This window comes from Pelophylax lessonae, assembly GCF_965119305.1.
Source record: "Pelophylax lessonae genome assembly, chromosome: 11".
NCBI classification, from domain to species: domain Eukaryota; kingdom Metazoa; phylum Chordata; class Amphibia; order Anura; family Ranidae; genus Pelophylax; species Pelophylax lessonae.
The window spans coordinates 148,515,104-148,529,582 of record NC_138778.1 but is presented as its reverse complement, the minus strand read 5'-3'; the positions used below and the strand labels follow the sequence as shown (position 1 = coordinate 148,529,582).

The following is a 14,479-nucleotide window of genomic DNA, read 5'->3' as shown; positions in this document are numbered from 1 at the left end:
TGATTCTTCACTAGGGGGGTCACCAGCAGTAGGAAGGTCGTCTGATTTCCCTATATAGATATTTAGTTAGACCTCATTTAGAATACTGTATCCTGTTCTAGGGACCTCTATTGCAAAAATATATTGATAAAACTGAATAAGTCCAGAGACGGGTAACAAAATGGTGAAAGGTCAGAGGCATAAGACTTATTAGCAGAGACTTCAGGAACTTAATATGTACAGTTTTGACCAGTGGTATCCAACTGTAGCCTCTTGCTTGCTTTTATTTGGCCTTTGGGGCAGTATTCTTCCTGCTGATATGAGGCGCTATTCCTTCTACTGACACCACCGATGGGACACTGTTCCTTCCACTGACACCAACAGGGCTTAATTCATCCCACTGATATAGCAGATGTAACACTATTGCTCCCACTGACACCAATGTTGGTGCAGTATTTCTTCCACTGACACCAATAATGAGACCCATTTCCTCCTACTTAAATAAAGGATGAAACACTATTCCTTATGATGGGCCACAATTCTTTCACTGGCACCAATGATGGGCCACAATTCCTTGCACTGGCACCAATGATGGACCACAATTCCATGCACTAGCACCAATGATGGACCACAATTTCTTGCACTGGCACCAATGATGGGCCACAATTCCATCCACTGGCACCAATGATGGGGCACTATTCCATCCACTGGCACCAATGATGGGGCACTATTCCATCCAATGGCACCAATGATGGGGCACTATTCCATCCACTGGCACCATTCCATCCACTGGCCCCAATGATGGGGCTCTATTCCATCCACTAACATCAATGATGGGGCTCTATTCCATCCACTAACATCAATGATGGGGCTCTATTCCATCCACTAACATCAATGATGGGGCTCTATTCCATCCACTGGCACCAATGATGGGGCACTATTCCATCCACTGGCATCATTGATGGGGCACTATTCCATCCACTGGCACCAATGATGGGGGCACTATTCCATCCACTGGCACCAATGATGGGGGCACTATTCCATCCACTGGCACCAAGGATGGGGGCACTATTCTATCCACTGGCACCAATGATGGGGGCACTATTCTATCCACTGGCACCAATGATGGGGGCACTATTTCATCCACTGGCACCAATGATGGGGGCACTATTCCACCCAATGGCACCAATGATGGGGGAACTATTCCACCCACTGGCACCAATGATGGGGGCACTATTCTATCCACTGGCACCAATGATGGGGGCACTATTTCATCCACTGGCACCAATGATGGGGGCACTATTCCACTCATTGGCACCAATGATGGGGGCACTATTCCACCCACTGGCACCAATGATGGGGGCACTATTCCACCCACTGGCACCAATGATGGGGGCACTATTCCACCCACTGGCACCAATGATGGGGGCACTATTCCACCCACTGGCACCAATGATGGGGGGCTATTCCACCCACTGGCACCAATGATGGGGGCACTATTCCACCCACTGGCACCAATGATGGGGGCACTATTCCACCCACTGGCACCAATGATGGGGGCACTATTTCACCCACTGGCACCAATGATGGGGGCACTATTCCACCCACTGGCACCAATGATGGGGGCACTATTCCACCCACTGGCACCAATGATGGGGGGCTATTCCACCCACTGGCACCAATGATGGGGGCACTATTTCACCCACTGGCAGCAATGATGGGATCACTATTCCATCCACTGGCACCAATGATGGGAGCACTATTCCATCCACTGGCACCAATGATGGGAGCACTATTCCATCCACTGGCATCAATGTTGGGGGCACTATTCCATCCACTGGCACCAATGATGGGGGGCACTATTCCACCCACTGGCACCAATGATGGGATCACTATTCCATCCACTGGTACCAATGATGGGGGCACTACTCCTTCCTATTTGCATTAACGACATGGCACTATTCCTTCCAATGACACCAATGATGGGGCACTACTCCTCCTACTGACCACAGGTTCAATATAATTCTTTTTACTCCCACTGACCAACCTGAGGCATGATTTACCCACACTGGCCAGAGTCTGGCCTTCCTAAAATCCGAAGGCCTGTAAACTTGCCCTTTTGTTTAAAACATTTGGAGACCCCTGGTTTGGAGGAAAGAAGGGATCTAAAGGGAACTTTTAAATACATTAAAAGTTTGAATAAGGCCAATGACGCATAGTATTTTCAATATGAAGCTCCGATCAACAACACGGGACATGACCTCAATCTAGTAGGAGGAAAGTTCAAAACGAATCTTAGAAAGTAGTATCCTACCGAAATAGTAGTTGGAATAGACTTCCAGCAGAGGTAGTGAGTCAAGTCAACCGTAACTGGATTTAAACATGGTTGGGGCAAACCTAGATCCATACTCATCCAAAAAAATTAAATAAAAAAAAAAAATTTAAATAAAAAAAATATATATGGGGACAGACAGGCCACCTGTGTGTGGTGTGGGTGTTTTTTTTTTTTTTTTTTTTTTTTAAGTCACTCTTCTTTAACCACTCTACTACCGCTCACAGTAATACTACTGCGGCAGAGTGGCTCGTTCCCGTCCAGTCACGTAGTATTAACGTGACTGGACTCCTCCCCTTCTGGGCGGCGCTTGCGCGCCGCCGGAGGCTCGCTCCCGCTGTTTTCATTCACAGCGGGAGTCGGGCCAGGGGAGGAGCAGCGGCGATCGCCGCTGCTCTTACCCGATCGTCGGGGATCGAGTCTGGAGATCCGCCCGCTGTGTGTAAACACAGCGGGCGGATCTCCATAGTGACAGGGAGTGACAGATCGGACTGTTCAGCATAGCTGGACATCCGATCTGTCCATGAATCACATAGTCACCTCCCCCCCTACACGTCAGTAAGCACCAGGCATACATTAACCCCTCCCTCTCCAATAAAATTAACCCCTTCCCTGCCAGTGTCATTTTTACAGTAACAGTGCATATGTATAGCACTGATTACTGCAGTAATGTCACTGGTACCCCCAAAAGTGTCAAAAATGTCAGTCAGGGGTCCGGTCTGTCCGCCGCAATGTCGCAGTCCCGCAAAAAAAATCGCAGATCGCCGCCATTACGCGTTAAAAAAAAAACACCAAAAATGACAGAAATCTTTCCCTTTGTTAGTAAACGCGATAACATTTGCGCAAACCAATCAAAATACGCTTATTGCGATTTTTTTTACCAAACATATGTAGCATAAAACAAATTGGCCAAAAACTTTTAAAAAAATTGGTTTTTACATCTTTTTTGGGGGGAATTTCATATAAAAAAATGTGAAAAATATTGTTATTTTTTCAAAATAAACGCTCTTTTTTTGTTTATAGCGCAAAAAGTAAAAATCGCACAGGTGATCAAATACCACCAAAAGAAAGCTCTGTTTGTGGGAAAAAAAGGACGTAAATTTCGTTTGGGTACGGCGTCGCACGACCGCGCAATTGTCAGTTGAAGTCGCACAGCGCCGAATCGCAAAAAGTGGCCTGGACGGAAGACAGCAAAATCCTCCGGTTGTAAAGTGGTTAAACACAACTTTGCTTGCAAAATGAAAAGCCTATTTGCATTTAGTAAATCAACCCCAATGATATGTCATTTTGAGTTGTTGCTTTTTGGCTTTAACTTCATCATGCGGTTGTCATTAAACATTCTATTTCCCATCTGGCTCATGTCCGTTGTTGATGCAGCTCCATAAAAATTCTGTTTGTGATCATTTCTTTTCTGGCACAGATAGAGGCCCTGCAGGTTTCAGGGTCCCAGATCCCTGGAGAAACAGAACACTGGTGACTTGGCAGCAATACAGGAAGCCAGGGGGAAGTTGTTGGGGACTCGGCGTTAAACAGACGTCGCATAGGTCACGGAAGATATTTCCGGGAGAAAGCCACGATTTCCTGACAGCGTGCTGGACACGAGCTCTTCTGTTTTGGAAGCTGCAAGATTTATTTAACCCCTTCCTAAAATGCCGAATGGGCCACTCTTTTTATCTTTCTGAGCCTAATGGCATTCTTCACTCTTGTTAAGAGAAAAAACGAATCTGTTTTATACAAATAGATCAGTTATTTACATTGCAAGGATTATAACAAGCTAAATTGCGCAGTTCTTGCGGCTGCTGTTTTCTTGAAATTCCAGTCATTTCCGACAACCCTTTTTCTTACTGCCAAGCGGAGGCTCTTCTTTTTCAGTTCTAGATTTGTATTCAGAGCAGCAGTCAGCAAGTCGGATCACTAGGAAGTGACTAAATTGGGGTTTATTTGCTTATAAACGGTATTCCTGGCACCCCCCCCCCCCCCCCCCAAGGTCGTCAAAAAAAAAAAAAAAAAACGGATTAAAATTATTTTTTTTCCCTAATTAAAAACAAAAAAAAAATTGCTTTATAAGGTGTCTACAGAAAGGCAATTTTAAAGTTCACTGTAAATTTCAAAATTTCTACAATTAGCAAGAACCAGTCCAGCTGATGGTGGACTTTACTAGCATCCACATGAAAGGGAACACAAGATATAAAAAATATCAGATTTTTTTTACAATCTTTTAAAAGGAATACCATTGCGTAGATACATAATTCTTAAATCCTTTAACATGAATTGTCATATGATACAGTAGTCCCACTTGGGACCAATATTTAGACACCTCTTTCTAATAAATGTATACTCAGAAACTTGGAACTAGAGGTGTGTGTATTGTCGTCATCTCATGGTTGACTCGTTTCGCTGATTGTGTAGCTTCCTCAGGACCAACTTATAGAGTATCACATTCTGCTAAATGCAACAAAAATCCATATCACTTATGCATACAAAGAGTCTTTTTTTTTTTTTTTTTTCAGCCGTTCATGGTATAATACATAAACACTCATATGGTTTGGTGGAAAGACACCCATGTCACATAATATCTGGTGGGTGGACACAGGGGAGCAGCTCCCCAGTATATCTCAAAGATGTGATGACATAGGCGAACCCCAATCACTTACTTACGAAGATAAAACCGGTGTTCCGTAAGAATTACCTACCCGTGAGAAAAACCTACCCCTCGTCACTTCCGGTTGCACGGCACTGTTTGTAACGCGGCGTGTACATTAAAACAGCTGTGCTGCAATACGAGTCATCTCCACTCCTGTCCCTGTCACTTCCCTCATCTCGGCTAGTAAATATAAAAGCGGCGGCGGGTGTATGAGAACATAAATCACGGAGCCGCCAGCCGCTTTTATATTTACTAGCCGAGATGAGGGAAGTCACAGGGAAAGGAGCGGAGATGACTTATATTGCAGCCGACATGTTTTAATGTAAGCGCGGCGTGGGTAGTTTTTTTCCACGGATCAGTCATAATATCCTACTAGTGCGCATGCGCACTACTCAGCTCCTCAGCTTTTACATTAGGTTGCCGACGCTCTGAGCATGCGCACTGCTGCGCTGCTCAGCTGTTCCTGGCCGGAAGTGACGAAGGTAGGTTTTTCTCACGGGGTAGGTAATTCTCACGTTACATCGGTTCACTTAAAACCAAATCGTGCCAGGGCATAAGACGGGCATGCATAAATGGAGATCTATAGGTGTAATGATGTGTAGATGTTTATAAAGTGTTCTACTAAATCTATACACAGGAGAACCTACGATTCAAAAAGAAGGGTCTAGAACACCCATCAGGTCTTGATAGAAGAGGATAATTGTATTGACAGATGGAGACAAGCATCTCAACCTGTAGTTTAAATATATACAAAGAGAAGCTGGCATTTACTTATGGGTAAATTGCCTAAGAAACTCCCAAGTAATTGCATCTTTTATATAGCTAATATACATAGATATATTTTTTTTCCTGTAATTTACTAAGTTGCTTGGTAGTATTTTTTTATATGTTCTATCAGATTTGTAATGTAAATGCAGTTGTCCATTCCCCATTTAAGAATTATTTCCCCATGGTGTAACCAGTATCCCTATGTAAAGAACAATTGTCTTTTATAGTGCGTTTTTTAAATAATTTGTTGGCAGACTGTTCTACAATGGTCAGAATATTGGTCTGAATAGGACTCCGCTGCAGGCTTCACTCCTTCGACAACATTGCCACAAAAGAGTGGGGTTGTCCAGAACGCAGTGGTTCCTAAGCGATTTTTGCTTGCGGTGTCCTTGTGAGGATAACTGCGTTAAAGGTGGACGGTCCCACCTGTAGTGGACTCATCGGTTTAATGGTTAAATAAAGCTACCTTCATTCCGGTTGAGGAGTCCATGGCCTTTAAAAATCTGGCTGATAGGAGGGTGGAGGCTCTGGCCCGCCTTATGTTCACTGTGGCTGGTTCCGCACTTAGGCCAATAATTACTATTGCCCTGGTGTCGCAAATTCTGACCGAGTGGGCTAAACTTTTATGACGGGACCTGAAGGGGAAACAACTTCCCCCTGTATTTGCGGAGCTGGCGGATCAGTTGGTCCAGGGGCTACAGTTTATCTGTGATGCCCTTTTGGATGCGGCTCATTTGATTTCTAGGCTGTCAGCATCTGCAGTGTTCCTTCAGCGTATTATCTGGCTGAACTGCTGGTCTGTGGACCAGACTTCTAAGAAGGCCATATCCGATATCCACCCTGTAGGGCATCGCCTGTTTTGAGCTTCCATGGATGATATCGTTAAGGGTCTCGCACGGGGGAAGAGTACTCTTCTTCCACAGGCTACCAAGGGCAAGGAGCCCCATCGTAGATATGGGCCATTCTCCTCGGCTCATAAGAGGCCTTTTTTCTTTTTTTCCAAATTCTTTATTAAACAATGAAAAGGTACAAAATACAGCAGAAAACAAAGTCATAACAAAGTCATCAAACATGAACACTATAAAGTGCAAGAGCCAAAAGTCTCAACGCCATAGTAGTCAAGGAGTCTTCATACATAACAGCCAAGATACAAGTCACCGAAGAGGTAGTCAGCAGTATAAGAAGGCACAGCAAATAAAAGCTATGGTCAACGTGGTTCATGGGCTCGGCATAGCATGGAAGAGTTTACATAAAAGATCAAAACCAAGTGGAGCTTTCATCGGGAAAGGAAGGATAGGGGGAGAAAAATAGTGTTGGATGTAGCACCGGCTCAGGGATGACAAGATGGAGGTAGGAGGAAGGGTATGGGGAGGTGAGCGCTATGGAAGAGGCCTTTTTTCATCTCTCAGGGTCTCAAGACAAGGGATCAAAAGTCAGAGCCTCCACCAGAGGTTCCAAGGGGACCTGGTCTGGCTAGCCACTAGTGGGCTCTTCTAGACCTGCAGACAAGGCTGCCTCTGCATGTAGGGGTGCCCTCACCCATATCTGGAGTGGGGGACCGTTTTCGCTGGTTCCCGGATTAATGGACTTCCCTGGTACAGGACAAGTGGGTCCACAAAGTTATTCGGTCAGGCTACAAGATCGAGTTTGATCTTATCCTCCGAAAAGGTTCTTCCCTTCCAACCTGCACTTGTCCCCAGATTGCTTCTGTGGTCACTTTGGGGGGCGGTGCAAGACTTGTTACTTCAAGGGTGATTGTTCCTGTTCTGACTTTGGAACGTTTTCAGGGATTTTTACTCCAACCTCTTTACAGTCCCCAGGAAGGAAGGCAAAAGTACGTCCAATTCTGGACCTCAAGGCGCTAAACTGCTTTGTGGGAGTACAGAAGTTTCTCATGGAGTCCATTCACACGGTAGTGGCGTACCTACATCAGGGGAATTTCTTCTCATTTTCTGTCAGAGTGAAGAAAGCCTACCTGCACATTGTAATATATGCCGTCTCCAGTGCTTCCTCCATTTTGCCGGTGCGGGGAGTATAACCAGTTTGTGGCATTGACCTTAGGCTCACCTGTGCTCCTTGGATTTTCATAAGAGTGTTGGCTCGGGGCTGGCATTGTTTGAGTCGGGGGGGTCGCGGTACTGGGGTACCTGGACAGTCTTCTGCGAGCGGAGTCTACGACTGTCCTTATGTCCAACTGGAGATTGCTCTGCGAACTCTGAGGGAGTTCGGTTGGATTCTGAGCCTTCAGGAGCCTGCTTTTGGTTCTGTCCACAAAAACTGGACTATCTGGGTCTGACTCGGGGCTTGGGGTTGAACAGAAATTCGCCGTAAGTACCATCAAGGTCCAGATATCGTTTTTTGGCGGTCTTTTTCCTTTTCTTCAGGGTGTCTGACATTGGGTTCCTTCAGTGCAGGCTCTGTTGCTGTCCTGGAATCTTAATGTGGTGCTTTCAGCTCTACAGAAGCCTCCCTTTGAAAATTTGCAGAAGGTTTCCCTGCTTCGCTGCCCCAGAAGGTGGTCTTCTTTTGTGGCTATCACCTCTGCCTGCAGGGTGTTGGAATTGGAGGCGTTATCCTGTCGTTCACCTTATGGTGATTCACAAGGATAATTTAACATAACATCTGAATGAAATTGCCTTGCATGCCTTGGATGTGGTTCTGGCAATTAGGGTGTACCTGACAGATACAGAGTCTTTTGAGAAGTCAGACTCACTATTTGTGCTCATGGACGAACCTCAGTTACCTCACCATGGGTTATCTGCTTCTTTTGGGACCATTTCCAGATGGATCAGACGGTGGTACCGACCTACTGCATCAAGGGTCAGGTTCCTCCTTTCCCTGTCAAGGCGCACTCTACTATGGCGTTTAGTGTCTTCTGGGCTTTCTGTCATCCAGCATCAATGACGCAGGTTTGCAAGACGGCCACCTGGTCGTCTGTGCACACTTACAGTTTTTTTTTTGTAAAGTGGATGTGTTGGCATTTGCGGATGCTTATTTTGACCGCAAGGTTTTGCTGGTTGCGGTTTAGAGGACCTGGTCCTCTTTGAGGGTGTATTGTTTTTATTCAGATGAGCTCCAGTGTTTATGCTTGAGTTGCATGTTACCCTGTTGGCTATGGTTTGCCTTGGGAATTTTTTTTTGCGGTTTCCCACCCCTCATGTTTGACACTGCTTTGGGACGTCCCAATGGTTAAGAAGAATCAGGAGCTGTGTCCGTCAATGAATGAAAGTGACTTACCGTAAAATCCATTTCGCTGTTGACAGTTACAGCTCCCACCAGTCTGTGGAGTTGGCTTTCTTCTGACACTGCTTGTAACAAAACTGAATGCCTATCGCTGAGAGTGGGCGTATACCCCCTGGGACTGGCCATAGGCGTAGTCAAGCTTTTTCCTGCCTAGTGTCCTACTCCTGTTGGTAGCATAACCCAAAAGTTAAGAAGAATCTGTGTCCGTCAATGAACATCAGAGAAATGGATTTTACGGTAAGTCAAAAATCCCATTTTTCCCCACTGTACACTGGGAGGGAATCATGCCTTTCTAGAACAGATAACCAACATTTCTTTCATAATTTCAACAACCATAATAAACCCATACCAATAAAAGATACCAATTACATACAATTTTTTTTTTTTAATATGAAAGTTATTAAGTTTGTTTTCCATAAAACAGAATGATATTTGTTAAAAATATTAAGGCTGGTACAGATGTTTTTAGTCATATAACATACATATGTGTCATATAACATACATGTTGTTGCATCCCCTACATCTATTTTTCCTCCTCCCTTGAAACGTATTTGGTGGGCTTATAACTTAGTATCTCCAAGTGAAGTGGGGGGGGGGGGAGGGGTGGGAAATGGGGTGGCAAATCTTTTCCGATGCTTTTCTTCATATGGCAAAATGTTTTAGCAGATTTGCAGGGTATGTCTAATTTATACTGCAACATCAAAATGTACCCAGCCATTTTAAAAGCAAATACATAACGTGTGCCCAGCAGGATATGAACCCAAATCATCCATGCAAGAATATAGTTCGTTCTGCACCGCTGTGACCTGTCTTCACTTTACAACGGGCTAAAGCCGCTCTCAGCTGACGTTGCAGAGCCGGTCCAGGCTCTGAAAAGATCCCGACCATATGGCCAGGATCCACCCAGAAGCCTGAACCAGCAGCTGGCTCAGCCTCTCAGGCAGCCGCTCCCACCCCCTCCACAGCTCAGTGCTCCAGTGAGCACAGTAGGGGCAGAGCAAATGACTGACAGTCACCAGTTCTCTGCAGCCTAAAGACAGAGAGCTGACCAAACCGTGGTCTTTGATCGCTCAGTTTTTGGTCTCGGAACTGGCGGGGGACAGAATGCAGCATCAGACCGATGCTGCATATACCTACGGGAGTATGATTGTTTTATTTTAATGAAACCCATACTTCTCTTTTAGCATGCACATTTTATTGGTGACCTTTTTTTTATGCTGCACTTCATAATTTCTCACCTAGGCTAGAACTAAGTTCCCTCAACCACCTGCACGTATGCAGATGTGCCACAGGGCTTTCAGTCCCCAGTGAGTCTTGCAGCACATAGTTGCTGGAGGAGGGGGTGAAGCTGGGACTGAAGGTCTGCTTCAAATATTGTTTATATGTGATACTTACTGTTACTCCCTACTTACCATACGTCTTCTACCATTTTCTGTGCTTGGAGGTTTTGCCCAACACCTAACCACTGAGTATAATGTTTCCGTTATCTTCATAGGTTGGTGGGAATTAAATATCCCTATTAAAAGTTTGGATGTGTTGGAGACCGCTTTGATTTTGTTGTGAAGTGCTAATGCTTGTAGTGTATAGCATACTTAGAAAAATCGCTGCTCAACCCTATCCAGTCTATGTGGTTAACATGTACAGGTTGGGCTCAGCCTTGCACCACTCCACACGCCACATCCTCCCACGTTTCGCCCCATCCAACAGGGCTTATTCGTGTTGTGTTTTAATTTAGAGTTATTGAAATAATGCTCCAGTTTCTCTACTGGTTGGGATAACACCTAACCAATATTGTGCAAGTCTTTTACTCCAGACAGTGTTGACTTACCCATCCTCTTTGTTTTACAGTCTGCACTGGAACAGATATGAAAATGCTTCGCCCTTTCAGCCATGAGAATCATTATGAGACTCTACGTATTCTCTATAAGAATTGTCAGGTGATTCAGGGAAACTTAGAAATTACCTATCTGGAAGAGAATGATGATGTTTCCTTTCTTAAGGTGAGCATTGATGTCTGAATTCTGTTAAAGTCAATCCATAGTTGTTTTTTATATAATTTTATATTGATCATGATTGTTTTTAAATGTATTTATTTAGAATTCGGTAAATGGGAAATAGGTGATATGTAATGAAATATTTATATATTTTTGGATTACATATTTATCACCGGCAACCAGTAGACACCAAAGTTTAAACAGCACCAGCTTCCACAGAGGCGCGTTCTTCAGCTGTGCTTTGAAGTATACTTTAATAGTAGGGAGAACAGAATATACAGGCAGCAGATTGACTCACATAGGTTAGACCCAGCTCCTCCTATTCTAGCTGAGATGGGACTGCCTACAGGGAGCTCCTAAGCATGGAGGCAATTTTGGACTTCTAAGAGCTCAGAGCATGCTGTGAAACCTAAGTGTTTTAACTGTACCCTGTGTTAAATATTTTTTTGTAAAATAAAGATTTTCGGCCCCTTTCACACTTGTGCCACTTGAAAGTCGCAGGATTTTTGTTCCACGACTTTGACTGAACTTGAAGCAATGCCTGTGTAATTTTGAGGTCTATGGACCTCAAGTCACATTAAAATCTGACCAAAGTAGTACAGGGACTACTTTGAAGTCGCACAGATATGAACCGCACTCGGAAATCATGGGGTACGACTTGTCATGTGACTTTGCAGTCGCAGTGTTAAAGGGGTCTTAAACCGATAATGAGAGATTAGATATACCCTGGACTGTTATCAACTTTCCCTGAGGACTTCTCTGCCTGGCTACCCTACTTTCTCTCTTCTGAAATTCCCACAATCATTGTCGTGACTTCAACATACCCGTTAATACTGACTCTCCTGCTATTTCTAAAATACTTAAGGCTCGTACACACTTGACGAAAATCGGACGAAATATCCTCCGATTTTTCTCTCTCATGCTCAGCGGTCATAACCGTTTTTAGTTGACAGTGCATAATGTTCACAAAATTTCTCTTCCAATTTTTTTTTTTCTTTTTCGGGACATTTCTTCCTAGACTTCCGTGTCGTCAGCAACTTCAGATCATGCACGGTTTTTCGTGTCCGATTTTTCACAGACGTACTGCATACACGACCTTGTATTCGCCTTCCAATGCACTTTGTGCAACCTCTCCAACAATTCTTTTCCTTTATCTGATCACCATCTTATTAGTTTCGCTCTCTTCCGGTCTTCCACCACCTCTCCCTCCAACCACCTAACAATTACCCCTAGAACCCTTTGTCACTACAACCCTTCTCTTCTCTATTCTGCTACTGACCACCTTTAGGACAAAATCTCACCCCTGTTGGGGCCTCCCCCATACGTGAGCCCTCTTTGGACCCTACCAATCCTAACAACCTACGCCCCATCTCCTTGCCCCCCTTTTCCTCCAAACTCCATGAACACCTGGTCTACAGCCAACTGAGTGACCACCTAATTAAGAATAGCCTTGATCCCCCTTCAGTCTGGATTTTGCCCTCAACACTCCACAAACTGCTCTCCTAAAACTCGCAAACAATTTACTAACGGCAAAAACCAATGGACGCTATTCTGTATTCCTACCTCTGGACCTTTCAGCTGTCTTTGATACAGTAGCCCACCTGTTCCTCCTCAAACTTTATTTCTTTGTGACTGTCCACTTCCTTGACTCTTGTCCAACCTATCCCACTGCACCTTCAGTCTCACAATTCTACTTCCTCCTCTCCTCTTCCTTTCTTCGTCGGAGTTCCCCAATGTTATGTTCTTGGACCTCTCCTATTCTCAATCTAACCCTCCTTCCTGTTTCAGCGGATAGCCTCCAATGGCTAATAATATCTTAATATTAATGACTTTTAATATCATTTCTACACTGATTACACCCAAATCCTGTCTGTCTATACCTCAGCTCACTCCATCAGTCTCCTTACACATAACTGATTTACTGACCGACATATCAGTCTTGATGTCACACAAGTTTCTCAAACTAAACCTGTCCAAAACCAAGCTCATAATATTTCTTCCCAAGTTCCCCTTCCGCTAACTTCTCTGTCAAGTTCAGTGGCACAACCATCATCCCATCCCCACATGACAGGGTGCTAGGGGTTATCCTGGGCTCTGACTCTCCTTTCAGCCCCACATCCAATCATTTTCCAAAGTTTGCCACCTCAACTTCCTCAACATCTCCAAAATACACCCCTTTCTTAACCAATGATGCCACAAAGCTCCTAATCCACTGCCTGGTTATCTCTCGCCTCGACCACTGCAACTCCCTCCTCATTGGCTTACCTTTACATGAGCTATCCCCCCTTCAGTCCATCATGAATGCTGCTGCCAGACTCCTCCACCTTTTAAAAACTGCTCACCCAACAAATTCAAAATACTAACAATAACTTAAAAATCCATCCGCAATTCGGCCCCCAGCTACATCACTAAACTAGTCTCAAAATACCAACCTAATCGTTCTCTTGGTTCCTCTCAAGACCTTCTGATTTCTAGCTCCCTTGTAACCGCCTTCCATGGTCGCCTCCAGGACTTCTCCTGAGCCTCTCCCATCCTATGGAATTACCTACACCAATCTGTCCGACTATCTCCTACTCTGTCCACTTTTAGGCAATTCCTGAAAACTTTTCTCTTCAGAGAAGCCTATCCTGCCTCCACCTAACAACGGTACTTTTATTTTCTCTATCAGCTCATCCCTCACAATTATTGTCTATTCACAGTACAGCTTTGCAAGTTTCTTTGTTCCTCTGCCTATATGAAGTAGGGGTGTGCCTTTCCTCCAATCGGCTCTCACACCGTATATGTCCAGACTCCCCATCCATTGCTGAAACTGGAAGAAAGATTTGTAACACAATGTGCACTCTCTAAAGAATATAGACCGCAGATATACAAAAAAAACTTATTTAGGGAAATTTGTTTTATCTCTGAGTGCCTGCTGAGTCTGTTCACTTCACTAGGTATAGGGGAGTGTTTACATCCACTTTAAGTTTTTGGTAGATTCTGAAGATTTAAAGCTTATTTGAACTTTTATTGCAAATTAGCTAAATCGATTTCAGGTGCGTCAAAACAAAAAATGTGCAAAATCTTAGTTAATTTTCTCAGCCACCATCCGAGTAGAAAAGCCTTCCCCCTTCCAGCATGCTATAAAGAAGGACCCTTGCTTTCTGTATGGAGGCAGGTGGTTGCACTTCATAAACAGATCCAACACACCCTTGGTAGGTTACATCTATAGCTCTGCAATCAGTAAAGCTCATGGTCTCTCTGCTGATTGAACAGCTCTAGCTTTCTCTTTCATTGACCGAGAAAGCTCCATATCTTCTTTTGACTAAGCCCATAGGGCAGTCCTAGGGGGTAAACTCCCACTTCCTGCTATAGGACTTCATTTTTTTTCGTACTAGTCAGGAGTAAGGACCTAGTTCCTTGCTGGGATCTCTGGTCCTTGCATTTTTTTTTCCTTTTTAAACAGCTTTTTTTCTTCTTTTTATTTATTTTTCTTCTGTTCATGTGAGAACTATAATCATCTGCCGGACTGGGCACCGC

The 14,479-nt window shown here is 44.4% G+C and overlaps 1 protein-coding gene across 1 annotated transcript in view; it reads left to right on the top strand.

The window, feature by feature from the left end:
* ERBB2 (erb-b2 receptor tyrosine kinase 2) overlaps positions 1-14,479 on the top strand; it is a gene marked incomplete at its 3' end in the record, with an annotated part of 299,046 nt that overhangs the window by 98,291 nt on the left and 186,276 nt on the right. The window contains exon 2 of the mRNA XM_082272837.1: positions 10,815-10,966. Coding sequence (XP_082128963.1) covers positions 10,832-10,966 — 135 coding nt within the window. The 5' untranslated portion in view covers positions 10,815-10,831. The remainder of the gene's footprint in view (positions 1-10,814; positions 10,967-14,479) is intronic.